This window comes from Odocoileus virginianus, chromosome 5, assembly GCF_023699985.2.
Source record: "Odocoileus virginianus isolate 20LAN1187 ecotype Illinois chromosome 5, Ovbor_1.2, whole genome shotgun sequence".
NCBI classification, from domain to species: Eukaryota; Metazoa; Chordata; class Mammalia; order Artiodactyla; family Cervidae; genus Odocoileus; species Odocoileus virginianus.
The window spans coordinates 87,166,794-87,193,866 of NC_069678.1; the positions used below are offsets into that span (position 1 = coordinate 87,166,794).

General features: G+C 42.2%; 1 protein-coding gene and 1 pseudogene across 1 annotated transcript; both read right to left on the reverse strand.

Moving 5' to 3' along the window:
- Positions 1 to 17,694: 17,694 nt before the first annotated feature.
- On the reverse strand, positions 17,695 to 23,031 carry NDUFS5 (NADH:ubiquinone oxidoreductase subunit S5). The gene is made up of 3 exons (XM_020896921.2): positions 22,929 to 23,031; positions 20,776 to 20,993; positions 17,695 to 17,918 (listed from the first exon to the last, which is right to left on the reverse strand). Exons 2-3 carry the CDS (start codon positions 20,989 to 20,991, stop codon positions 17,814 to 17,816), a joined length of 321 nt encoding a protein of 106 aa, XP_020752580.2. The 5' UTR covers positions 20,992 to 20,993; positions 22,929 to 23,031; the 3' UTR covers positions 17,695 to 17,813.
- Positions 22,929 to 25,481, reverse strand: LOC110139258 (rho-related GTP-binding protein RhoG-like; annotated as a pseudogene).
- Between the last annotated feature and the right edge of the window lie 1,592 nt (positions 25,482 to 27,073).

Below are 27,073 nucleotides of genomic sequence, written 5' to 3' on the forward strand. Positions count from 1 at the left end.
TTAATCTTATATAATGATTTGGGGGAAATTGACATCTTTACTATGATGAGTCTTCCAATCCATAAATATAGAATATCTTTCCATTTATTTAAATATTCATTGGTTCCTCCCTTCCCCCTCCCAGTTTTTAACCAGGGATACAGCCAGCACCCCTGCAGAGGATGTGTGGAGTCTTGCTTTTTACCATATGTGTACATGTTCTATTTGACTTGCATCAAAGCGTCTTATTAAGTTAAGTGGAATTGTTTTTTAAATTTAATTTTGGTGTCCATTGCTAATATATAAGAATACAGTTGATTTTGTATTCTGGGCCCTTGATGAATTCACTCATTAGTTCTAGGAATTTTCTGTTTAAATACCTTGGGATTTTCTACATTGATCATAATGTCATCTACAGTCTTATTTCTTCTTTTCCAATCTGTATGCCTTTTATTACCTTTCCTATTCTTATTGCATTGGTTAGAACTTCCAGCACTGTTAGATAAGATTGATAAGAGTGGACATCCTTACCTTATTCCCATTCTTAGGGGAAAGCATTTGGTCTTTTATTATTTAAGTATAGTGTTAGCAGTAGGTTTTTGTAGATACTCCATATCAAGTTGAAGAAATTCCCCTCTAGTTTTCTGAAAACTTTTATCATAAGTGAGTATTGAATTTTGTCAAGTGCTTTCTCTGTATCAATTTATTTCTCTTTAGCCTGCTAATTTGTTGGACTAAATTAATTGATTTTTGAATGTTGCACTAGCATTGCATCCCTGGAATAAACTCCATTTGGTCATGGTGTTTAAGCTTTTTACATATTGCTGAATTCTGTGCTACATGCTAATTCGCTTCTTTGCAACCCTATGGACTGTAGCCTGCCAGGCTCCTCTGTCCATGGGGATTCTCCTGGCAAGAATACTGGAGTGGGTTGCCAAGCCCTCTTCCAGGGGATCTTTCCAACCCAGGGACGGAACCCTGATCTCCTGCGTTGGCAAGCAGGTTCTTTACCATTAGCACCACATGGGAAGCCCATTGCTGAATTCTATTTGATAGTAACTGGTAAAGAATTTTTGCATCTCTATCTATACTGAAGGATATTGGTCAATCGTAGTCTTTTCTTTTTTTAATTGTCTTTTTCTAGTTTTGGTATCAGGTAATATTGGCCTCATAAAATGAGTTAGGAACTATTTCCTCTCTTTTATTTTCTGGATAAGATTGTACAGAATTGGTGTTAATTCTTCTTTAAATGTTTGGGGGAATTCTGCACTGAAACCATCTGGGCATGGAGATTTCTATTTTAGGAGTTTTAAAATTATGAATTCAACTTCCTTAATAGTGAAGACATTCAGATTATCTACTTCATACTGGATGAGTTGTAGTAGTTTGTGCTTTTTTTCTTTAGTTTGTGCTTTTTGAGGAATTTGTACTTTCCATCTATGTTGTCAAATGAGTGCATATGATGTTGTTCACAATATTCCCTTATTTGTCTTTTGATATCTGCAGGTTTTTTAGCAGCAGCCTGTTTTATTACCAATATTAAGGATTCCTGTCTTCTCTCTTTTTTGGTCAGTCTTTCTATAGATTTGTTAGTTTTGTTGATCTTTTCAAAGAATGAGCTTTCTTCTTTCATTGATATTCCTTATTGTTTTTCTCTTTCCAATTTTGTGGATTTCTGTTTTTTATTATTTCCTTTAGTCTGCTTTTTTGGGTTTACTTTGTTTTCTACTTCCTTCAGGTGGGAATTTACATTTTTTTCTTGTAGTCATTTATTGTATTAATTCTCAATAAAAATGGAGCAAATGTTAACTTTAACTTTGTGAGGAATTTCTAGAGCAGCTAAATTAATATTCTTCTGATGTGTAAGTTTTTCATGTCCAGGGGCATAGGTTATTGGTTTGAGACTTTTCCTTATATTAGGAAAATACCACCATGTAGGGATATAATTTCCCTCTCAGCACATTTTGATTTATCAACAGTGGTTTTTTTAGTTATTTATTTTTGGCTGTGCTGGGTCTTCATTGCTACATTTGGGTTTTCTCTGGTTGGAAGGAGCAGGAGCTACTCCCTGGTTGTGGGGTGAGGGCTTCTCATTGCAATGGCTTCTCTTATTGCGGAGCGGGGGCTCTAGAGCAAAGGGCTTCAGTAGTTGTGGCTCTTGGGCTTAGTTGCTCCATGGGATCTTCCTGGACCAGGGGTCGAACCCGTGTCCTGTGCATTGGCAGGCGGATTCTGAACCACGGGACCACCAAGGAAGTCCTATCAACAGTGTTTTGAGCAGCGGTTAGGACTTGCTGCTTTCACTGTCATGACCCCAGTTCAATCTCTGGTCAGGGAACTGAAATCCTGAAAGCCTTGTGTCATAGCCAAAAAAACCCCAAAAAACAGTGGTTTGAGTGTATTTTCTTTTATCATTTTTTTCAGTGGTTGCTCAAGGTATTACATTATATATACATAACTTAGCATGGTGTACTGTCAGGATACTTTATCAATTCACATGAAATGTAGAACCTTTTGTTGTTGCTTAGTTGCTAAGTCATGTCCAACTCTTTGCAGCCCGATGGATGTAGCCAGCCAGGCTCCTCTGTCCTTAGGATTTCCCAGGCAAGAATACTGGAGTGGGTTGCCATTTCCTTCTGCAGGGGATCTTCCCCATCCAGGGATGGAACCCCCCGCCTCCTGCATTGACAAGCAGATTCTTTACCACTGAGCCACCAGGGAAGCCCCCTCTGTTTATAATGTAATTGTCTTAAACAATTCCTCTACCTACATTGAGAACCATATTTTAAAATGTTATAATTTTTGCTTCTAGAGTCAAACATAACTTAGAACATTGAAAAGGAGAAGGAAAGTTTTTTGTATTTATCCATATAGTTTGCTCTTTTTGTTGTTCTTTTTCTTCCTAACCAGTGTTTCAAGATTTCTTCTGTTACTATTTCCTCTTTGTTTAGACAACTTCCTTTAGCAATCCATACAGGGTTAGTCCATTCCAAATTAATCACTCAGTTTCCTTTACCTAGGAATGTTTTGATTTTCCCTCAGTTCTGAAAAATATTTTCACCAGGTATGATTCTAGATTGACAGTTCTTTTCTTTTAGCCTTTGAAAAATCTTGTGCTCCTTTCTTTTGGTTTCTGTGGTTTCTGACCAGAAATCTGCCCTCATCTGAGTCATTTTCTCTCTGTAAGTAATGTGTCATTTTTCCTTGGCTGCTTCCAAGATTATTGCCTTTGTGTTTAGTTTTCAGAAGTTTGACTATGATGTGTTTCGGCATAAGTTTATCCTTTTTGAGGCTTACTTAGCTTTGTGAGTCTATAGATTTATGTCTTTTGCCAATTTGGGGGCAAATTTCAGCAACTGTTTCTTCGAACACTCTCCTTTTCTTCTATGACTTTGATGACATGAATGTTAGAGTTTATATATATATATGTACGTACACATATTTATTTACTTATTTGGCTGTGCTGGGTCTTAGTTGTGGCATGTGGTATCTACTGCCTTCATTTTGGCATGCAGGATCTTTAGTTACAGTATGCAGGATCTAGTTCCCTGAACAGGGATCAAACCCGGGCCCCTGCCTGGGGAACATGGAATCTTCGCCACTGGACCACCAGGGAAGTCCCCCTAGATCTTACATCATAGTCCCACATGTTCCTGAGGCAATATTTTGGCCTTTTGTTTTGTTTTATTTTGTTGTTTTTCACTCTATTTTCATTCTATTGTGCAGATTAAGGTAATTAGCTTTCTAACTGAAGTTTTCAGGTTCACTGATCTTTTCCTCTCTTCTCTCCATTTTACTGTTGAACCCATGCATTGAGTTTTTATTTCTAGCATTGTATTTCTGTAATCTAAAATTTCTACTTGGTTCTTGTTTATGTATTATATTGTTTGGCTGAGGCTTTATATTTCTTTGCTGAGAGTTTCTCAATTGTTTCATTTGTTTCAAGTGTGTTCATCATTGAACACACTGAAACATTTTTATGATGGTTACTTCAAAATCCTTTTCAGATAATTATTGTGTCTGTGTCATTTCGGTATTGGGGTCTATAGTCTGTCTTTTCTTAGTCAAGTTCAGATTTTTCTGGTCTTGTTATGACAAGTGACCTTTGATTAAGACCTGAAAATTTTGGATATTGTGTTGTAAGACTCTGGATCTTATTTATAATGTATGTTTCAGTGGGTCTCCTCTAACATTGCTTCTGTCAGAAAGAGGGGGTGCTGCCTTACGACCAGGTGGGTGTGGGAGTCCTAGTCCTCCACTTGGCCTCCATTGACATATTCTGCTGGGAGAGGGTGGAAGTTCAAGTTTCCCGCTGGGTCCTCACTGATGTCACACTGGCTGACAGAGGAATGGGTTCCTTCCCACTTCCTCTATTTTCATTGTGGGGAGAGATGGCCTTCAATTACTGACCAGTGGTGAAAGCCCTGAGTGGGTAACTAGGTCTCTTCTGACACCACCCTAGAAAGGAGGGAAGATGCCTCGTTATAGCCTGGGGAGGTCAGAGGTCTAGGCTTTCCACTTGACCTTAGCTGATGGGGGTAGAGGCGGGCTTGGAGTAGAGGGAATATTGTCTAAAGGTTGTCTTTCTAGGCTGCTCCTTTTCTGGCTCTTTGACCGGAGAAAGCAGGCTTTTCTTGGGGCTTTTTTCTGTACCCATTACATTTTGAGGTTGCTGGCTTCTCCAGTACCCAGTCAAACATATTTGAGGCAAAGAGAAAATGCAGAGAACTCACTGCTGAGTCATTTCTTGGGTCTTGAGGTCCCTAGCCAGCCTGCATTCTTCTCTTTCAGAGTCTTGTGTTTGTTTAATATATAATGTTCAGGGTTTCAATCTGTGCTTAGTAGGAGGAATAGGGGAAATAGATCTAGTCCATCCTTTCAGAAGTGGAAGTTCCGCATCCTTTAAAAAATTAAAAGGAACACTTGAAAATCCCATATTTCCCATAAAAATGTGGACTTCAGGTTTCTCCTGAGACACCGGAAGGTAAATCATCCTGGCCTGCATTTCTGCCAGGTAACAATTGGCTGGAGCTGGGCATCCCCTGCTCCATGATGAGGTTATGTAATAACACTGTAACTGACCACAGGTCCTGCTCCTCTTGCAATGACTGTATTTATAGTGACAAAAGGCTTGTATTGCTAGTTCCTACATGACTGTAGGAGGCTGAACTTGCTATCTCTGCTTCAGAACCTGTATTTGATCTCCAGGAAGTGTTGGCCACAAGAGAGATTGAATGTGACACCAGGAAAAGAGCCATTGGCAGAATCCTTGAGGATTCTGCTACATCATTGCAAAAATGTTCTTTCTCTCCCGGCACAAAACTCAGCTTTAGCACAGACTGTTCTGAGCAGTTACAGTAAGAAAGAAAAAAATTCCCCTCTCTCATCTCAGGAAATAGCTAGCTCATTCCTCCTCTTGAGAAACCCCTAATCAGGACATGACCCAGAGTTAAGCTCCCAGCTCATTCTTGTGGAAGCCCTACAGAATGAGCCAGTTGGCCCAGAGAAAAATGTAAGTCAGCAAAAGCCTTGGATGTTCAGTGACTGCAAAGTGAAGCCCTGAGGGGCGGTAGCTTTGTGTTCTAAAACACCAAAGAATTCTGTGTTGTTGGCTCCAGCCAGACTGGGATCCCAGTAATGTGGAAGGTTCAACAGATCCAAGGAGAGATTTAAAAACGCTCTGTTTCTCATCATGGATTCAAACAAGTAGTTCTAGATTCAAAGAAGAGCCTGGTAAGCTCTGCCATTTCAGCTCAGCCCAAACTTGCCAGTACTAGCGGGGCAGCAGAATCATCTCAAGGCAGATGTTTTCAAACTTCTGAGCTCTGAACTTATGGTTGCCAGGGGCAGGGGGAGCTGGGCTTCCCAGGTGATAAAGAACTCACCTGCCAATGCAGGAGACATAAGAGACGTGGTTTCCATCCCTGGGGTGGGAAGAGCCCCTGGAGAAGGGAATGGCAACCTACTCTAGTATTCTTGCCTGGAGAAGCCCATAGACAGAGGAGCCTGGCAGGTTACGTCGCAAAGAGATGGACATGACTGAAGTGACTTAGCATAGCATAACATAGGACTAGTTAGGGAGTTTGGAGTGGACATGTACGCTCTGCTATATTTAAAATAGTTAACTAACAAGAACCTACTGTATAGCACATGGAATTCTGCTCGATGTTATGTGGTGGCCTGGATGGGAGGGGAGTCTGGGGGAGAATGGATACATGTATATGCATGGCTGAGTCCCTTTGCTGTTCACCTAAAACTATCACAACATCATTAATCAACTATACACCCCAGTACAAAATGAAAATTAAAAAAAAAACTCGAGTTCACTGACTCTCTTCAGGGGCATGAGGCCTCACGGGCCGCCTAGTCCCTTTGACACCTTGCACTCCAGCTTCATCCTGAGAGGGAAACGTCAAGAGAAAGAGAGAAAGCCATCCACCTTCTGCTGCCTGAATCCTCAGCCCTCCCTGTCCCCAGCTCATGATCTCTGGCCTTCTTTGTTTTGTTTTGTTATTTTGGTGTGTGTGTGTGGGGTGGGGGTGGGAGGCAGGGCTGCATCACACAACTTGTGGGATCTCAGTTGCCTGACTGGAGATCAAACCTGAGCCCTTGGCAATGAGAGCATGGCGTCTTAACCGCTGAACCACCAGGGAATTCCCACCTCTGGTCTTTTCTGTGCAAGAACAGCCACCTTGACTCTGACCAGAGCTGAGGAGTGATGAGAACCTCTGTGCTCTGTTTGCATAAAACAAAGCCTGATTGACAGTGGGCACGGGCTTCCCGCAGGAGCTTTGGCTTCCCTTAGGTGATTCGCCTCTGGGGAGGTCAAACACAAAACAGGGTCATCAGCAAGGGCCTCAGTTCAAAACATCTTGCCGGCGTGTTTGGCCTGGGACATTATCATTCTCCTGGGCCATAGTGCCATATGCCTGGCCCTCAGTGGCATAAGGGAACAAGAACACTGGTGTCAGGCTAGGAGGAAGCTCAACTCAGAGACCCTTCAAGAGCCCCATAGTATAGTAGGAAGGACAGGGAGGGGGTGGAGGGAAAGGAGGAGGCTGAGGGGAAGAGAAGAAGCACCGTCAGTACCTATTTCATCTAGTACCTATTGTGTCCAAAGTGGTTCTGGGTTGTGTGTGTGCGTGTATTCACTTAATTGTCAGGGAAATTCTGTGAAGTAAAGAGAATGATCTCTACTTTGCAGCGGAAGAAACTGCAGCTCAGAGAGGGTGTGTGACTTGCTCAAGGTCACACAGCAGGGGGTTGACTCCAGACCTCTCTGCCTGTGTGCAGGATATGTTCCACTGGCCCCTCCAGTTCTGCTCTTCACTCTTCACCCTTCTCCATGCCCCAGGCCTGATAAGACATCATCAGTGGGCTCCCTTGTCCTCTGACCTCTGTTTAGGTTTGGCCGGTGAGGAGCTGGATGGGTGGGAGATGGGGAGAGAGGAGTGTGAAACCCGGCACTTCTTCCCCAGCCTCCTCCCCCACTGCGGGGCTGCTGCAGGCTGGCAGTTCCTCCCAGGTCCCTTCTGCCCGGCTCCATGTGTCTCTGGCTTCCAGGAGCAGCTCCCTTCTGTGCCTCCTCAGACCCTAAAGTGTTCCATTCTCCTTTGTGGCTTTTCTACATCCTGCCCACACCGCTGTAAGCAGAAAGCTCATTAAACCTTCTTCGAATCTTCCTAAATTGGCTGTGCTGTGTGTTTCCTGTTGGGCCCTCCGAGGACAGTTCATAGCCTGTACCATAGATTCGGTTTCAGGTTTAGTCTCCTCAACCCTTCAGAACCCCTACTAGGACTTACTCTGAAGAGCACGGGGCCGCATAGCGGCTGGTATCCTTTGTTCTGGCAGGAGCAGAACAGAGCCCGGTGCTATGGAGCTGTCATCCCGCCTGGGGTGGTTGTCACCAGACTCTCCACTGTCTGGGCTGGCAGGACACTTTGCTCAGGCCTTGCTTTTGGAACTGATCCTGGGCCAGATACCCAATCCCGGTAGACCCTACATGCCGCAAACCCCACTCCAGATGTAACTCATCAAGAGTGGGTTTGAGGATACCTGATATTATGATGCAAGTAACATGTCCACTGAACTTGAGGCTTCATTTGGGATTCTGTGGGAACTTTGAGTTCCCCCTCTCTCTTTCATGGCTAGGAGAACTGCCAGGCAGTGAGAGCCGCAGAAGCCCAGGGTTGCTCAGGTCTTTATCTTCTGGCAGATAAGTGTCTTCAAATGAGATGCAGATTAATAATGAATAACCCAGCCTGGATTGTTTCTTTGCAAATCTCTCTGCTCCACAAGCGACAAGTGTCAGTTACAGGCATTTGAGGGGTCACTGTAATGGAGTCCTCCAGGTGCCTAGGTTGGGTAGTGGGGTGGAGGAGAGGACACCATTTCAATTGACTCCAGGTGGGGGCCCCAGGGCTGCCCTCCCGTAGGACAACAGGGACTTTACCTTCAAGGTGACTCTTTTCTACCCCCTCCTCTGCATTTTCACTATTACTCTTCCAGGCCAAGTCTGTGTCCCTGCATTGGTCTCAACTAGTCTCCCTGCTTCCTCCAAGCAACAGATTGTGGGGCCAATATGTGCTTCCTATTAAAAAACATAGATCTATGTATGGCTGAGGCCTTTGCTGCTACCCACTCCAGTATTCTTGGGCTTCCTTTCTGGCTCAGCTGGTGAAGAATCCACCCGCAATGCAGGAGACCTGTGTTCAATCCCTTGGTTGGGAAAATCCCCTGGAGAAGGGAAAGGCTACCCACTCCAGTATTCTGCCCTAGAGAATTCCATGGACTGTATAGTCTACGGGGTCTCAAAGAGTCAGAAGTGACTGAGCAACTTTCACTTTCACTTTGAAACTATCACAACATTGTTTTTTTTTCCCACAACATTGTTAATTGTCTATACTCCAACATATGATAAAAAGTTTAAGAAAAAGACATAGATCCAGTCTTTCTTGTCCTTTCCACCCATCCTTCTCAGAGACCACCTGATCAATTTTCCAAAGCTCTGACCATGTCGTCCCTTTGCTCCTACACTTTCAAGGGCTCCCAATGCCATCAGTAAACTCTCTGTTCGTCTCATCTATTCTGTCATAGCTCTTTCTTTGCTCTAGTTTGGATATTCCACATTTGGGCCCCACGATTCTTGAGTATTTGTTGTTATTGCTCAGAATGCTGACCAATAAACCATTTATTTCTTTTTTCTGGCTGCACAACTTGTAGGATCTCAGTTCTTCCACCAGGGATCGAACCTGTGGCCCTGCAGTGGAATCTCAGAGTCCTAACCACTAGACCACCAGGGAAGTCCCTTTCACTATAGTTTCAATTTGCAGTTTCCTGGTTACTAGTGAGGACTGAGTACTTCTTATATGCTCATCGGTCATTCATGTATCTTCCTTTGTAGAAGTATTTATTCAAGTCGTCTGCCATTGAAAAAACAAGCTAACAAATAAACCCTGAGGTTGTTAGCCATTTAATTATAGATTTGCAGAAATATAATATATGCACATGTGTGTATATACATCCCCTGCCAAGATATATGTATATATATATATACACATACTCTGGATATAAGACATTTGTCAGATATATGTATTTTGAAGATTTCTCCCAATCTTGGCTTACCTATTCATTTTTTAATAGTGTCTTTTGATGAATAATGTCTTCATTTTGATGAAATCCAATTTATCAATTTTTTAATAATAGTAACTTCTGTATTCTTTGTAAGATATCCTTGCCAACCCCAGATCATAAATACATTTTATTATTTTTTTTCTAGAACTGTGCTATTTGTCTGTCTTTAAGTTCACCAATTCTTTCTTCTGTATTTTCATTCTGCTGCTGAGCCCATCCAGTGAATTTTTGTTTTGGTTGCTGTATTTTTTCTAGTTCAATAATTTCAGATTGGTTCTTTTATATATTTCTCTAGTTGCTGAGATTTTTATTATATTTCAAGAGAGTTTGTGATGGCTTGTTGAAGCATTTTTATGATGACTGCTTTAAAATCTTTGTTAGATAATTTCAACATCTAAAGTCTTAGTGCTGGCATCTATTGATTATGTTTTCTCATTCAGGTTCCTAGTTTTTGGCATGATGAGTGATTTTCTATTGAAAGCTGGGCACTTTGCATATTATGTTAGAAAACTCTGATCCTATTTAAATCTTCTATTTTAGCTGGCAGTCACCCTATTTAGCATAGCATGCAGGTTCTGGCTTAATTTCATGGGCTGTCATTCCAAAGATGATTTAATTTTCAGAGTGCTTGGGTGCTATTCTGGTCTGCTTCATTTGTGTGCTACCTGAGACCAAGCTGAAAACCTACATAATACTGCACATTATAATTCAGTTCTCAAATATTTGCCATATTGATTCTATTCAGTCTGATATGTGGATCACTCCGGGATTTGCTTTGGACTTCATACACAGGTTTAAAAATCCCTTTCATCAATTTCTTCTCTTGCAAAACCTCCTCTGGATGGATGAGTGACACCTTCTTACTGCTGGGTGGTGGTGTCAAAGTCCTAGGCAGGTTAAAACATGGCAGCTTTCTTCAGAGTGAGCAAGTCAGAAGAGTGAGTGAGATTGAGGGAGAGAAAGAATCAGCAAGATGGAAGTTAACAGTATTTTGTAAATTAATCTTTGAAGTGACATCCCATCACTTTTGCCTTATTCTATTTGTTAGGAGCAAGTCACTAAATCAGGTCACACACAACCAAAAGCGATTACATAGGGCATCATGTAAAGGTATGGGGATCACTGGGAGTCCTTGTAGAAGCAGCCTACCACAGTCTTCTTTAATTTCTCTCATCACTATTTTGTAGTTTTCAGAGATGTTAAAGAAGAAAAAAGCTGCCTTTACATTTATTCATATATTGTCTTCAACTTGTTGTTATGCCCATTTAGTGAATTTGAAATTTTAGATACTGTAGTTTTGCATTCTAAAATTGTCTTTGGTTCTTTTCCTGGGTTTTTATTTCTCTTCTAAGATTTCCCATGTGTTCATGCACTATGATCATTTTTTTCTTTTAATTCCTTGAACATATTTTTAATAGGTGCTTTTAAGTCCTTGTCTGCTAATTGGACTTCTGAGTCTCCTGGGGGTCTATTTCTGTTGACTGCTCTTTTCCTTTCCTATGGGTCATGATTCCTGTTTACAGTAAACATGTCTACTGTATATTGAACACTGGGAATAATATAAGTTATAGAGACTCTGACTTCTGCTGTTATTTTTTGAAGTTGATTTTTGTTCTTTAAGGCAGTTATATTACTGGTTGATTTCCTTGAATTTGTGGAAACTTGATTTTATCCAGTGCTAGAACGGGTGTGTGAAAAGACACTCTGATTTTTATATGGTAACTAGGGATCAAATTTCATTCTTAATAAATATATACATTTTTTAATTTTCAAAATGTAATTAATTTTTGGCAACACTGTGTCTTCGTTGCTGTGTGTGAGTTTTCTCTAGTTGCAGCAAGCGTGGGCTCCTTTAGTTGCAGCCCACAGACTTATCGTGGTTGCTTCTCTTGTTGCGGTACACAGTATGGCATGTGGGGTTCAGTAGTTGCGGCACATGGACTTAGTTGCCTGGTGTCATTCAGAATCTTCTCGGACCAGGGACTGAGCCCATGTATCCATCTGGCAGGCAGATTCCTACCCACTGGACCACCAGGGAAGTCCAAACTTCATTCTTTTACATGTGGATTATCCAGCTACTGCAGCACCATTTGTTAAAAAGATTATTCTTTCCCCGCTAAATGGTCTTGGCACACTTGTCAAAAATCAATTGACCATGTGGGTTAATTTCTGGACTCTCAGTTCTATTCCATTGACATAAATATTTATCCTTACACTAATACCACACTACTTTGATTAGCGTTGATTTGTATTAAGTTTTGAAATTGGGAAGGTGAGAGTCCTTCAACATTGTTCTTCATCTTCAAGATTCTTATGGCTATTCAGGCCTCTTATAATTCTATATGAATTTTAAGATTAATTTTATTTTGGGGGGCTGAAACTCCAATACTTTGGCCACCTGATGTGAAGAACCAGCTCATTGGAAAAGATCCCGATGCTGGGAAAGATTGAAGGCAGGAGGAGAAGGGGACTACAGAGGATGAGATGGTTGGATGGCATCACTGATGGGGATGATGGACATGAGTTTGAGTAAGCTCCAGGAGTTGGTGATGGACAGGGAAGCCTGGCATGCTGCAGTCCATGGGGTCGCAGATAGTCTGACACAACTGAGGAACTGAACTGAACTGCTGATTTTGACAAAGAAGCTAGCTGAGATTCTGATAGGGAATATGCTCAATATGTAGAACAAATTGAGAAGTATTGCCATCCTAACAATCTTGTCTTCTGATCATGAACATGGATGACTTTATGTTTTAAAGGTTTTAATTTCCTTCACTAATATTTTGTACTTTAAAATTATGTTTTACCCTTGTTAAATTTTTAAAATTTTTTGATGCTATTATAAATGGAATTGTTTTCTTAATTGCGTTTTCAGATTGTTTTCAAATATGTTATATGCTGTATTATCTCTTTCCTCTCCTTTTGAGACTCTAATTACATGTGAAGTGAAAGTGAAAGTCTCTCAGTTGTGTCCGACTCTTTGTGACACCACGGACTATACAATCCATGGAATTCTCCAGGCCAGAATACTGGAATGGGTAGCTGTTCCCTTCGCCATGGGATCTTCCCAACCCAGGGATTGAACCCAGGTCTCCCACATTCCAGGTGGATTCTTTACCAGCTGAGCCACCAGGGAAGCCCAATTATATATAGACTGCTTTATATTATTCCATAGATAACTGATATTTTTTCCCCAGTCTTTTTTCTCTATTTTAATTTTGATCATTTTTATTGATCTGTCTTCGTATTAACTGATTCTTTCTTTTACAGTATCCAGTCTACCATTAAGCCCATTCAGTGGGTTTATTTCAGACATTGTATTTTCCAGTTCTAGAATTTTCATTTGTTTATAATCATGTTTACAATAGTTTGGTTAACTTTTTCTCCTTATAGGTCAAATGTTCTTAAATTTTCATAAATTTCAAGTTTTCTTGCTCCTCTGCATGCCTCATGATTTCATATTGTATTCCAGATACTGTTTATAAAAGGACAAAAGCTAATACAGTACGTGTGTGTGTGTGTGTGTGTTAGTTGCTCAGTCATGTCTGATTCTTTGCGAGCCCATTGGACTGTAGCCTACCAGGCTCTGTTCATGGAATTCTCCAGGCAAGAATACTGGAGTGGGTTGCCATTCCCTTCTCTAGGGGATCTTCCCGACCAAGGGATTGAATCCGATCTCTTGCATTTCCGGCAAATTCTTTACCATCTGAGCCACCAGGGAAGCCCCTAATATAGTATGCTGCTGCTATGTCACGTCAGTGGTGTCCGACTCTGTGCGACCCCACAGACGGCAGCCCACCAGGCTCCTCTGTCCATGGGATTCTCCAGGCAAGAACACTGGAGTGGGTTGCCATTTCCTTCTCCAATGCATCAGAGTGAAAAGTGAAAGTGAAGTCGCTCAGTCGTGTCCGACTCCTCGCGACCCCTGTGGACTGCAGCCCACCAGGCTCCTCCGTTCATGGGATTTTCCAGGCAAGAGTACTGGAGTGGGGTGCCATTGCCTTCTCCCTAATATAGTATACTACTTGTTTATTTCCCAAAAAGTAGAAACCCTTCCTCTAACCATTAAAGGAAATGATCATTCAGATTCCTTCTAGAGTAGGGTTGGAGATGACGTGTCACTTTAATTAGATTGATTTCACCTGTGATTAATCCACATGCCAACCTTCCCAGTGCTGCTTTGATCTTGCTAGAATTTGAGCTGTAAATGTGTTGGTTACACTTCTATACGTTTGTGATTCATCTTTTTATAAATTTTTATTTATTTATGACTGCACTGGGTCTTCATTGCTGTGAGTGGGCTTTCTCTCGTTGTGGCAAGTGGGGGCTACTTTCTACTTGCAGTGCCTGGGCTTCTCATTGCGGTGGCTTCTCTTGTTGTGGAGCACTGGCTCTAGGGCCCTTGGGCTCAGTAGTTTCGCTCATGGGCTCTAGAGTGTGGGCTCAGTAGTTGCGGCACACAGAAGCTTAGTTGCCCCATGGAGTGTGGGATCTTAGTTCCTGGACCAGGGGTTGAACCTGCATCCCCTGCATTAGCAGGCAGATTCTTAAGGGACTCATCTTTAGAGTCAACTCTGGGACAGAGTCCCAGAATGTAATCACCCCGAGAATGTGCACGACTACATTATTTATGCCGGTCAGCATAAAAGCAATCTCCTCAGCATTAAACCCAGAGGAAATATACCTCCTCTCTTCTGGGATTCCAGGCAAGAGTCATTTGTTGGCTTCAACTGGGTCACATGCCTAATATAGACCATTTTTGAGAATATAGTAAGGACAAAGAGCAAAATGGATAAACTACGTGAAAAATTTGCTACCATTTGTTTCAAAAAGGATAAAGAAAACGTGTGTGTGTATGAGTAGACAGAATTTCTAGAATACTGAAAACATTGGTGGCCTCTAGGGTGGGGAATGGGATGCTTGGGGAAGATTTTTCATTATATATCCAGTTTGAATTTTAAGCCACATAAATTACCTATTAAAAAAATTAAATGAAAAGTTGAAATGCAGTTGCCAAAATACTCAGTGGTTTCCTTTGTAGCAGTCAGGGTTAAAAAGCACAGACCAAAGAAGTTATGAGTCCCACTTGTCAGATGAAGGGAGGGGGCAAGGGCAGCAAGTAACCTCGTGTTTCATCATCAAAAGCAAAGAACCTCACAGCCTTCTGTCCATTTTGTCCTCCAACCTTCTCAGTACTTTTCTTACCAGCCTAGTTGTTCAAAAAGATAGCTCTGTTTGTTCATATTAGAATGCTTAAAGAATGGGGGTCTTGGAGCTGGCTCCTTGCTTTCACCAACTCATAATATTGCTGTCTTACTTTCTCAAAAAATGGATTAAAGCACAAAGTTTGCTAAATATACAAAGACAAAGAAGCAGGGTTGCTGGTCCCAGAGCTATTTATGGATATCTGATTTAAAGGAAGCTTTCTGATATCCTGTAAAAACATCAAGGCAATTCTTCCCAACAAATAGAACTAAGTGTTCTCTATCACTTATTTTTTGCCTTTAGGTAAATATAATCTTGTGGGATTTGCTTTCCCTTCATTCTGTCGACACAACCCAGAGCTCAAGAATAAAAGACATCTTTGAATGAAAGAACATGTACCTACATTAAGACTTGATTAGTATTCTGCTGTCCTCTCTGATTTTTCCAATTGGCCCCTGCTTTCCCATAAATATGTATGCACTTAAAACCATTTGGGACTTAAAGAATTCAGAGAAGTTTGTGTGTTTAGAGAAAATAAAACAACCTAACCCAGGGCCACAGGATAGGAACTTGCTGGAAGGCCTCCAGTTTGCTTCTCCATTGTGATGGATTAATGATTAGTTTAAGAAAACGTGCTTGGCTAACACAAGGAATAAGCAGGACCCTGCTTGAATGCCAAATCCCCTATTTCCAATTCTGAGACTAGGACACAATGTGCTTTCCCTTCTGAGAATTGCGCAGTGGTAAAGAATCCGCCTGCCAGTGCAGGAGATGCAGATTCAGGTTTGATCCCTAGGGTAAGGAAATGGCAACCCACTCCAGTATTCTTGCCTGGAGAATTCCATGGACAGAGGAGCCTGGGAGGCTATAGTCCATGGGGTTGAGAAGAGTTGGACACAACTGAGCACTGCTCACTGCTTCAGTTTGTTATATTCAAGCCTTACAGTTGACATTTATGGCTTAAAATGCTCTAAGACTAACAATGAACAATCTGAAAAGAAAATTACAAAAACAATTCCACTTAAAATAGCATCTAATAGATAATCAACAAGGACCTACTGTATAGCACAGGGAGCCCTACGCAATACTCTATAATAACATATATGGAAAGAATCTGAAAAATAATATAACTGAATCACTTCATGTGCACCTGAAACGAACATAACACTGTAAATCAACTATCCTCCAGTATAAAATAAAAATGTTTTTAAACAGCATCTAAAAAAATACTTAGGAATTAACTTAATCAAGGAGGTGGAAGACTTGTACCATGAAAACTATAAAATATATCTGAAAGAAATTAAAGACATTAATAAGTGGAAAGAAATCTCATGTTCATGGCCTGGAAGACTTATTAAGACATCAGTACTACCCTAAGCAATTTACAGATTTAATGCTATCTCTATCAAAATCTCAATTTTTTTACAGAAACAGAAAAACCCATCCTAAAATTCATAGAATCTTTAATATTTATTTGGCTATGCCAGATAGTAGTTGCAGCATGTAGGATCTTTAGTTGTGGCATGTGGGATGCAGTTCCCTGACTGGGGATCAAACTCGGTCCCCTGCATTGGGAGTTCGGAGGCTCAGCCACTGGGTCACCAGGGAAATCCTCTGGAGGAACTTTAGATTTGTGCATCAAAAGGTACTATCAACAGAGTAAAAAGGCAATCTATAGGATGGGAGAAAATATTTGCAAATTACCTATCTGAATCAACATCCCAAATATATAGAAAACTCCTAAAACTCTAACAAAAAAACCTCAATTAAAAATGAACAAAAGTCTTGAATAGACATATATCCATATAATAGTCAAGATATACCAATGGCCAGTAAGCACATGAAAAGATGCAACATCACTAATAATTATGGAAATGCAAATGAAAAGTACAATGAGATACTTCACTTCTATTTGGTAGCTATCAAAAAACTCCAGAAAACAACAAATGTTGGTGAAGACGTGGAGAAATTAGAACCCTTCTGCACTATTGGTGGGAGTGTAATTGAAAGCAGGGTCTCAAGGAGGTATCTGTATAACCATATTGATAGCAGCATTATTCACAACAGCTAAAACATAGAAGCAACCCAAGAGTCTATTGACAGATGAATGGATAAACAAGATGTGGTACATGCATACAATGGAAAACTATTCAGCCTCAAAAAAGAAATTCGGATATATGCTATGTATAATAAGTGACATAATTCTGACACAAAAAGAGAAATACTGTATGATTCCACTTATAATGAGGTACTAAGAGTAGTCAACATCATAGACCTACAAAGCAGAACAGTGGTTGCCAGGGGGATGAGGGAAGAGGGGGTTATTGTTTCATGGATATAGTTTCAGTTTTCCAAGATGAAAAGACTTCTGGAGATGGATAGTCGTACAACGATATGAATGTACTTAATACTACTGAACTGTACACTGAAAAATGGTTAAAATGAGGAATTTTTTGGTTTCCTGGTCCAGTGGTTAGGACTCTGCTTTCGCTGCTGAGGATGCAGGTTTGATCCCTAGTTTGGGGAACTAAGATCCTGCAAGCCCCAAGATCAAAAATTAAAAAAAGAAAAAAAAGATTGAGATGGTATATTTTATGTTATATGCATTTTAAGACAAAAAATAGTTCAAGAAATGCTCAGGGTATCTGAGGTTTTCATTATATTCTCAACATTTAATTTTCTAGGGATCATACCTTCCCTTCTACATCTGAATTTTTTCTTTTAAAAACATGTGTCTAAGCATTTCCATCAGAAGTACTCATATACCACTGATATTCCCTTGATGCTAATTTTTAAGGTAAAGGCATTTTACCAAACTTAAAAAATAGGTTGCAACCTCATTATTGAAAAGTATGATCCAAAAGAAAATAGAACAAATAGGATGGAGCAATCCTTTATTTTTAGACACTCTCACACGGGGATTTTTAGTACGCAGAGTTTCCAGCAGAGAAGACAGAACATGAGAATCAGTCTCCAGCCACTGGCAGCTACTCCGCTCAGGGCCGAAGATCCTCCTGGCCTGAGTGGTGAAGTGGAGGTGTGTACTTCCCTTCCTTGATTAGCTTATCCCGCTGTCTCTTGATGGCACTCAGACGTTTCATCTGTCAAAGGAGGAAAATATTTAAACTCAGATGGAGATATGCACCAGAAAGTGAACACTGGAGAAGCCGAATACAAAAACTGGTTTCATTTTTAAACTATGGAAGCTTTTAATCCTGGAGGGCCTCTGAGATAAATCCCATCTTTAAAGAATCAATTTCTCAAGCTTTTAACAAATCAATTTCTGCTGTATATATATATAGTAATACCTCCTTGAAAACTGATAACTAATATGTTCCTATTATATATAGGAATATAAGCATTTACAAAAATAATAGAGATATAGCAGCTTTAAGAGGTATATTTGTACATACTAAAATCTTTAAAAATATGAAAAGCTGACATCACCTCACAGCATATGCTGGTGACTGTTCACTAGATATGCACGAAGCAGAAACAGGTAAATGAGGTCTCTGGACCACACAGAAAGACACAGTATGTGCTCAGCCAGTAGTCACTCAGATAGGCAGGGCCTTGAGTTCTGTCTTTTCCCCTCAGTAGGACGTCCCCTACAGCTGAAAATCAAGCTATCCAAGACTGTGTGAGAGCCATAATTAATGGATTCTGTGACATGGAAAATAAGACTTACTAATCTTTAATGCACTATTCCTTGGCTCAAAACCCAATGGCTTTCATCTTACTGAAGGAAAAGCTGAATCCTTCCCTAGAAGGACTTATAAGACCCTTCTCTCTGACTTTATGTCTTTACACTTTCCTCCAGCTTTCTCTGCTCCAGCTAGAGACCTTCCATTTGCTGCTTCCTCTTCCCTCCAGTGCATGTGGTTCACAATCTCCAAGTCTCTGCTCAAATGTTTTCTATCATTGGGCTCTTTTAGGAGCACTCCATTGAAGCACAGAGCAGCCTTACCAGTGCTTCCTATCCTTCTGTTTATTTTCCCCACTGTACTTACCAATACCTGACACACTATTTCTTACCTTGTTTGTAGATTTTCTGTATCCCACCCCCAACTCTTACCCCACGAATGAGTTCCATTAGGGCAGGGACTTTGTGCTGTTTTGCTTACTGCTATATTCCCAGTACCTGGAATAGTTCCTGACACAATAGGTGATCCAAAAAATACTTTCTGAGTGAATGACTAGGTTTTCACAAAGGCATGAAGAGGTAGCACAGTCAATTAAACATCCCATTAACTTTAAAGAATGAGGATGTAACTTCAGTATAAAGAAACTTTAGGTATTCCCAATACTAAACATTAACCATTTAAAAAACTGTATTCTTCACATTTCTCTAGTAAAGAATTTCCCAACATAATACTAGTTATGGCTGAGGTATCACACAGCCATACGTCAAATATCTCTCCCAGCTAGAACCAATCATGACTTGGTGTTCTGAATATAAGCACAGGGTCTAGAATCAGCACTGCCAGGTTCCAATGCTATTTCCTCCTCTTACTGGGCTATGTGACCTTAGGTAATGGATTTAATATTTCCTTGCTTCAATGTTTTAATCATACAGTGGGGGAAATAATTCTAAAGCATCTCATAGGAGACTATTGCAAGAAATATATGTACTATTACATTCTAAGAACTTAGAAATGTGCTTGATTCTAATTCTTTGATTCACTAACATCTTCACTTAGATGACATCTAAAATGGTAACATCTCTCTTCAGAAATTCACAGGATGAGGAAGCGACCTTAGAGCAACACTGTATTTCCAGATAAGGAAACCAAGATTAGATGGGAAAGACTTTCTTGAAGTCACAAAACTAGTGGTGGTAAAACCAGCATCAAAATCCAGCTCTTCCAACTCCCAATCTAATATTCTTTCCACCTCATCACACTGTCTCTTCTTGGTGTAAATTTTCTACAATAAATCAAGTGTTAATCTGAGCAAGGAATAAGTGGGGCCCACAGAAGAGAAGTTATGACATGCTGTGAACTAACAAGCTGGTTGGTGGCTAGCCACCACCCACTCCTTGTCTACCACAGTATCACTCAATGATCAATATTCTTCCAGAGAACATAACAAAATTATTACCTGACGACCTTATTCCTTCCAAATTTGGCTTTACTTCACCCAAATACCAATAGCAGATTATAAAAGACAAGCTATTTTAAAATTGATACAGATAACTTTAGAGATAGTTAACTGAAAATCTAAATTGCACCTCTGAACCCCAAGGAGTTGACAGTAATAAAAATAATCCTATGTTATATGTAGAGCACAGATATAGGCAAAATGACAGCCCACAGCTAAAGATTTCTTCTCTAAAGGAGAACAGGACCCTATATGTTATGCAATTCATTCAACTCTTGAGGAAGTTAACACTATGCTACTAACACTTTCTCCCCCGCATTTTTGGTCAGGATCACCTAAAACAATCTCACTAACATCTCCATCTTCTGCAGAGTAGAAATCTAGAGGTGGTTTTATCAGGTTCAGTGTAATAGAGCTGCAGGATTTTAATCTCTTCCCCAGTGAGGGTTCAATGAATTTGAAACATATTTGCCCAAACATTTTTAAGGACAAACACCCAAGACTAGTTACTACTCTTTACAGCCTAGGCAAAAATGGAAATCTACATATGCAATTTCTAACCTGATGGCTGCAGCAGGGTACAATGCTAAGGAAAACACTGGGTTTGCCAAAAAGTTTGATGGGAAAACCCTAATGAACTTTTTGGCCAACCCAATGTGAGAATATGAGGAAGACCACTGAACAAATTAACACAGTTAACTTCCTTGACATGGTACCTAAGTAGAGAAGGTATTTCAAACAAAAGTTTTGCCAATTCACATGGGGCAAGTCAATGCCCAAAGATCAGTGACAAGTATTTAAAAGTAGCTCTAGAGAAATAAGGAAGTAATTCAATTCCCATCTTCATCACTTCCTCACCGTTTTCTGTCGAAGCAGACATTCTCTGAAATCCTCAAATTCTATTTTGCACTCCTTCTCTGCTCGGGTACTACCGATTCCATGTGCACACTCTATCCATTCTTTTTCAAAAGCGTGGCATCGAGCTGGAATCCTGTGAGGCTGCTCAGCACCCTGGATTGTCATCCAGTGGTCTAAGTCAACACCCAGCTTTTTCTGCACATCAAAGAAAGGCATGGCTGAAGTGGAAGGGGAAAAAAAAAAGGAATACCATAAAATCACAGTCAAAAGAGAAACTTGTGAGAAAAATGAGATAATTATGACAAACAACCCTTTAGAAAGATATTTTGTACTAGTCTCCCAATTTCTTCTCCCCAAACTTTTTCATTACACAAGTTCTTCCAGTTTATGGTAGATAAGCAATTTTTGTGCTTTCACAAAACTCAAACTCAAGGAAAAGGGAACTTGAACCAAAAACCAATGCATTAAAAATCCTCTATATTGATAAGGTCATTTTAATCAGAAGTTAACAGTGTGTTTTATTGAATTTTTAAAATATATGTTATTTATTTGGCAGTACAGGCTCTTAGTTGCAGCATGCAGGATCTTTTAGTTGCAGCATGTGAACTCTTTTGGCAAATGGGCTCTAGTTTCCTAACCAGGAATTGAACCCAGGCCCCTACATTGGGAGTGTAGAGTCTAAGCCACTGGACCACTAAAGAAGTCCCTGTATTCAATATTCTGACTCAGTAATCCCAATGCTCTGAGATAGATCTGAAGAAATAACTGAAATAAAAAAGCACAGGCATAAAAACATTTCTTTACATTTTTCGATCCATATCAACTTAGATGACACTTCTAAGAAGCCATCTTGAAGCAGGAATGTCATCCTGCGGTGTTAGCACCGCAGCAGCATCGTAGACTTTTCATAGTACCTTGCTCACCCCTGTAATGTACTACTCATATGCATATCTCCCTTTTGAACAACCTTGAGGATAGGGACCAGTCAGGTAGGAGCTCAATAATTGTTGGGGGTAGGGGGCAGAAATTCAAACAACTTAAATGTGCAACAATAGAGAAAGTCAAAGTGTTTGTCTCTCAGTCATGTCCTCACTCTTTTCGACCCCATGGACTGTAGCCCACCGGGCTCCTCTGTCTATGGAATTCTCCAGGCAAGAATACTGGAGTGGGTTGCCATGACCTTCCAGGGGATCTTCCCAACCCAGGGATCAAACCTGGGTCTCCTGCATTTCAGGCAGATTCTTTACCGTCTGAGCCTCCAATGAAGTAAGAGAAATGAGTAATTAAATCCAGTACCTATTTGGTAGACAATGGTGGGGAGTGGATAATACACATGAAATATACATTTTAATGTTTAATGAAAAAAAGGGGGGGTTTACAATAATGCTAAAAAAAAAAACTTCAAAAGAAGACAGGAAAGAAGCACAGAAAAAGGTCAACAAATAAGTTTATGAGTGGCAGACTTACAGGTGAATGTAATTTTAAAGTTTTCTACCCATTCTTTCAGTCATTTACTGAGTAATGATGTTCCAGTCACTGGGATGGGGCGGGTGGGGAGCAGCTGCAGCCTCAGCACTAGGATGGGGACACACAGAGGGAACTGGGAATCAACGGACGAGCACAGGAGGTGAGGAGGAAGCACCTATTCTGTCCGGGGAACTGGGAACACGCCTTAAAGATGGGTGGCGTCTGATGCGGACCAAGTGCAGGTCGGTGACAGTACTCAACAGGGCACACACTGCAGGAGTTACAGCCGCGGTGCTGGCCTGTGTCTGGGGTTCACTGAGCACCCAGACGCGGCCGGAGCGCAGAGGGCGCGTCGGGGAGAATGAAACGAGCTTCAGAGGTTGGCGGGGCCTAAAGCCCGCATGGTCACGCAGCAAGCTGTTAAGGAACGCAGACTTCAGGTTAAGAAACAGAAGGCCAAGTCTGAGTCTGTCAGAAAGTTAAGTCAACCTGGAAAAAGAGCCTAGAGAGGCGCGGTCTATAGTCTTCAGTGACATAGGCTGTGTGGACCAAGGAGCCTGGGAAAGCAGAAAACATGGCCAGGGAGAAAGGTCATCCACCCAGCAAGCCAAGAGGAAATCTGTTAAAGAGATCTCGGAAGGACGCGCTTTAGGCTATATCGCCCAGCGGACACACACAGCCCCTACCGTCCGGCCGCTGTGTCCTTTTCTCCTCGCTGGCCGCCTCTCCTAGACGATCCTCAGGCGACTAGGAGGCCTGCCGCAAAGTAAGCCCGCTGCGCGACCCTTGCAGCGCGACGCCGGGAGCCGACCTGCCTTCCGCCGTCGCCCCGGAACCAGAGAGACCAAGCCCGTCTGTCTGCGCCTGCGCGGCCGACTGAGTTGCCTTCCAGAGACTGCGGACGAGTGGACCTTACCCAGACAACCGCGTGAGAGGCATTCTCGGGGTTTAGTGATTTCCTGCTGCTTCCTCCCACAATGCTTGGGACTCTCACCACAGCTATGATTGGTGAGGGACTTGACCAAGGAAACCCTCTTCATCCCCTTCCAGTGGCGGTTAAGCTCATGGAGTGCGGACACACCCAGAGTGGGTTCCAGTTCTTGCTCCGCCACTCCTGTGTCACCTGGCAAAATTTCTTAACCTCACTATGCTGTTTCATCTAAGATAAAAATCATCTTAAAAGATAATAATACAGTGTATAGGGTTCCTTGGGGGATTAAATGAGTTCTATTAAAGCACTGGGTTTCCCAGGTTGCCCTAGTGGTAAAGAACCCGCCTGCCAATGCCGGAGATGTAAGAGAAGAGGGTTCGATCCCTGGGTCAGGAAGATCCTCTAGAGGAGGTCATGGCACTCAAAATTCTTGCCTGGAGAATTCCATGGACAGAGCAGCCTGGCTGGTTACAGCCCATGGAGTCTCAAGTGTCGGACAGGATTTAGCGAGTAAACCACCACCAAAGCACTGAGGCGTTTCCTGGCACGTGGAAAGCACTCTTAACACAATCGCCGTTCTTTGTGTCTCAGTTTTTAAAGTTTGCGGATTCTAGAGAGTCGTCAGATACCATGCCCCTCTGTTTCTGAACCTCCAGAGGTTCCCCTTGTTTACGGCAGGAGCCCCAAAGTGGTGGTGGGGTTGGGGCTGGGGCGGCTGCGCAGGGTGTGGGTACCATATAGTGTATGTGATATATGTTGGGGAAGTAGGAAGAAAATAGTAGATTTCTAATTTTTGTGTTTTTTAATTTCTTGTTTGTGTGTTAATGTTTATAAAGAGCATAATACTACATTAGTTGTACATATAAATCACTTGTAAATAAATATTTATTGGGGGTTTGGGCTGAAAACTTTTTTTTTTTCTTCACTGGAGACAGAAGGTTTTATTGATGCTGATGGGGGTAGAAGGGCCCCAGGAGCCCAATGGGGGTGGGACCGAGTCAGTCAGCAGGTGACTGAGGCCCAGGAACATGGGGGTAGGTTAGGGCACATTCATCTTACTACGATTCAGTGGCTTCTTCCCTGTGGAAGGGAGAGCATCTTGAGGGCGGAGCAATTTGAAGAGCAGTGAGGGAGAGGTTAGGGTCTGCTGAGCCCTCCTGAGAGAAGGCACTAGGCCAGGCAGCAATATCTGTGTGGAAAACTAGGTCAACTGGTGAGTAGGGGGAAATGGCGAGGAGGCACTGGGTTGGCTTCTTGGAGGAGGCGTCCGACTTTGACCTGGGTGAGCTCTCAAGAATACTTGGCGTTTCCAAGCAGAATGGGGCAGGGCCCAAAGCCCATTTCCCTGTGGGTCCCCTTAAGGAGAAAAAGACATTTGGGGACCCCATAAGCAAGGGGGTGCCAGAATTAGTCCTTAAGGCAGAGCTGGGGGCAGACGAGACTCCAAGACACAAAGGGGCAACCGGTGAGGGGTCAGGGGCAGCCTCCAAGCTGAGTGCCAGGTCACAAGAGGACGCAGGACTGCCCATGCTTGATCGGCGTGGGGTTGGCGCTGCTGGACAGCCTCGGTAAACACTTCCTTGATGCCATCCTGCTGCAGGGCCGGGCGCCTTTGGGGTGTCAGGTCTTTCTTGGTGCCCACCAAGAGGATGGGCACCTCAGGGCAATGGTGGCACACCTCTGAATGCCACTTGTGCTGCACGTGCTCATAGGAAGGCGGATGACAGTGGAGAAACAGATGACAAACATGTTGGTCTGAGGGTAAGAGAGTGTGCGGAGGTGATCATATGCCTCCTGGCCTGCTGTGTCCTACAGGTTCAGGTTCACTGGGCACCCGTCAACTGCACTCTGGGCACTATAGTTGTTGAACACTGTGGGGATGTACTCCTTGGGGAAGGTGTTGCTTGTGTAGCATGTTTTGACCACAGCCCCTTCGCTGACCACCACACACTTGATGCTCTGCCTGGTGGGTGCAGGTGCTGCGGTGGAAGCTATGCCTCTTTCCCTTTCTGAGCCCTCCTCGATCAGTGACCTGATGGCAGTGACCCCCAAGGCAGGGAAGATGGGGGTGCAGCAGTGGCTCTGGACTGCAGATTTCTTTTCCTTTTAAGCAATGAGCTCTCAAAACTGTTTAGAGAAGTCCAGTGTTCCAACCTCCCCAGCCTCATTGTCCAAAACCCTGCCTAATGCCCTGACCGAGAGCTTGCTCTTTCGTGTATTCCAGGAAAATCCTGCGATCCAACCTCTCGCTCTTTTTTTTCCCTTCTTTTCCTTGGAAGGATACCGATTCCTCCCTCCCCACTTCCATTTCTGCATGCCAAGTTCCTGCTCTGCTTCAGGACTTTTGCATAGGTTTTTCTCCAAAACGCATTAACTATCACCAAGCTCTAGTTTCATCCACTCTGAGGAGAATGCCTGAGGTCCCACGATGTACTGGTTTTGTTCCAGCATTCCAGTTCTTTCCTTCCCCCCTCATCAGATATGTACCCCACCTTAGATCAGTTTCAGTTTGGCTAGAATTTCCTGGGCACCTAATGCATGTCCAGCACAATACTGGAGGATTATGGAATTGGTAACTCATGGCCCTTGCCTACAGAATACTAGAGGTAGCAAGGTAGTGATCACCACCACCCCTTTCACTTCTCCCATTTAATTTTGGTGATAGCATCTTTCCAGCCATTCAGGTAGTAAACTCTAAAGCTGTATTTTGCCTTTTCCTCCTGCTTCATCCAATATTTAATCACTGGCTGAATGCTTTCAAATATACCTTCAATAGATTTTCCATTTATTTCCTCCTTTCTGCCTCCTGGCTCCTCACTTCAGTCTGTTTTGCAGTGACTAATCTTTCTAAAATATTAATTTCATTGAATCACTCCTCAGATACCACGTGGAGTCAGTCAGTTCAGTTCAGTCACTTGGTCATGTTCGACTCTTTGTGATCCCATGAATCGCAGCACACCAGGCCTCCCTGTCCATCAGAGACTCCCGGAGTTTGCTCAGACTCACATCCATCGAGTCGTTGATGCCATCCAGCCATCTCATCCTCTGTCATCCCCTTCTCCTCCCGCCCCCAATCCCTCCCAGCATCAGGGTCTTTTCCATTGAGTCAACTCTTCACATGAGGTGGCCAACGTATTAGAGTTTCAGCTTCAGCATCAGTCCTTCCAATGAACACCCAGGTCTGATCTCCTTTAGGATGGACTGGTTGGATCTCCTTGCAGTCCAAGGGACTCTCAAGAGTCTTCTCCAACACCACAGTTCAAAAGCATCAATACTTCAGTGCTCAGCTTTCCTCACAGTCCAACTCTCACATCCATACATGACCACTGGAAAAACCATAGCCTTGACTAGATGGACCTTTGTTGGCAGTAATGTCTCTGCTTTTTAATATGCTGTCTAGGTTGGTCATAACTTTCCTTCCAAGGAGTAAGCGTCTTTTAATTTCATGACTGCAATCACCATCTGCAGTGATTTTGGAGCCCCCCCAAAATAAAGTCTGACACTGTTTCCACTGTTTCCCCATCTATTTCCCATGAAGTGATGGGACCAGATGCCATGATCTTAGTTTTCTGAATGTTGAGCTTTAAGCCAACTTTTTCACTCTCCTCTTTCATTTTCATCAAGAGACTTTTTAGTTCATCTTCACTTTCTGCCATAAGGGTGGTGTCATCTGCATATCTGAGGTTATTGATATTTCTCCCCGCAATCTTGATTCCAACCTGTGCTTCTTCCAGCCCAGCATTTCTCATGATGTACTCTGCATATAATCAAATTGCCAACATCCGTTGGATTATCAAAAAAGCAAGAGTTCCAGAAAAACATCTATTTCTGCTTTATTGACCATGCCAAAGCCTTCGACTGTGTGGATCACAATAAACCAGGTGGGGTAATTAGTACAAA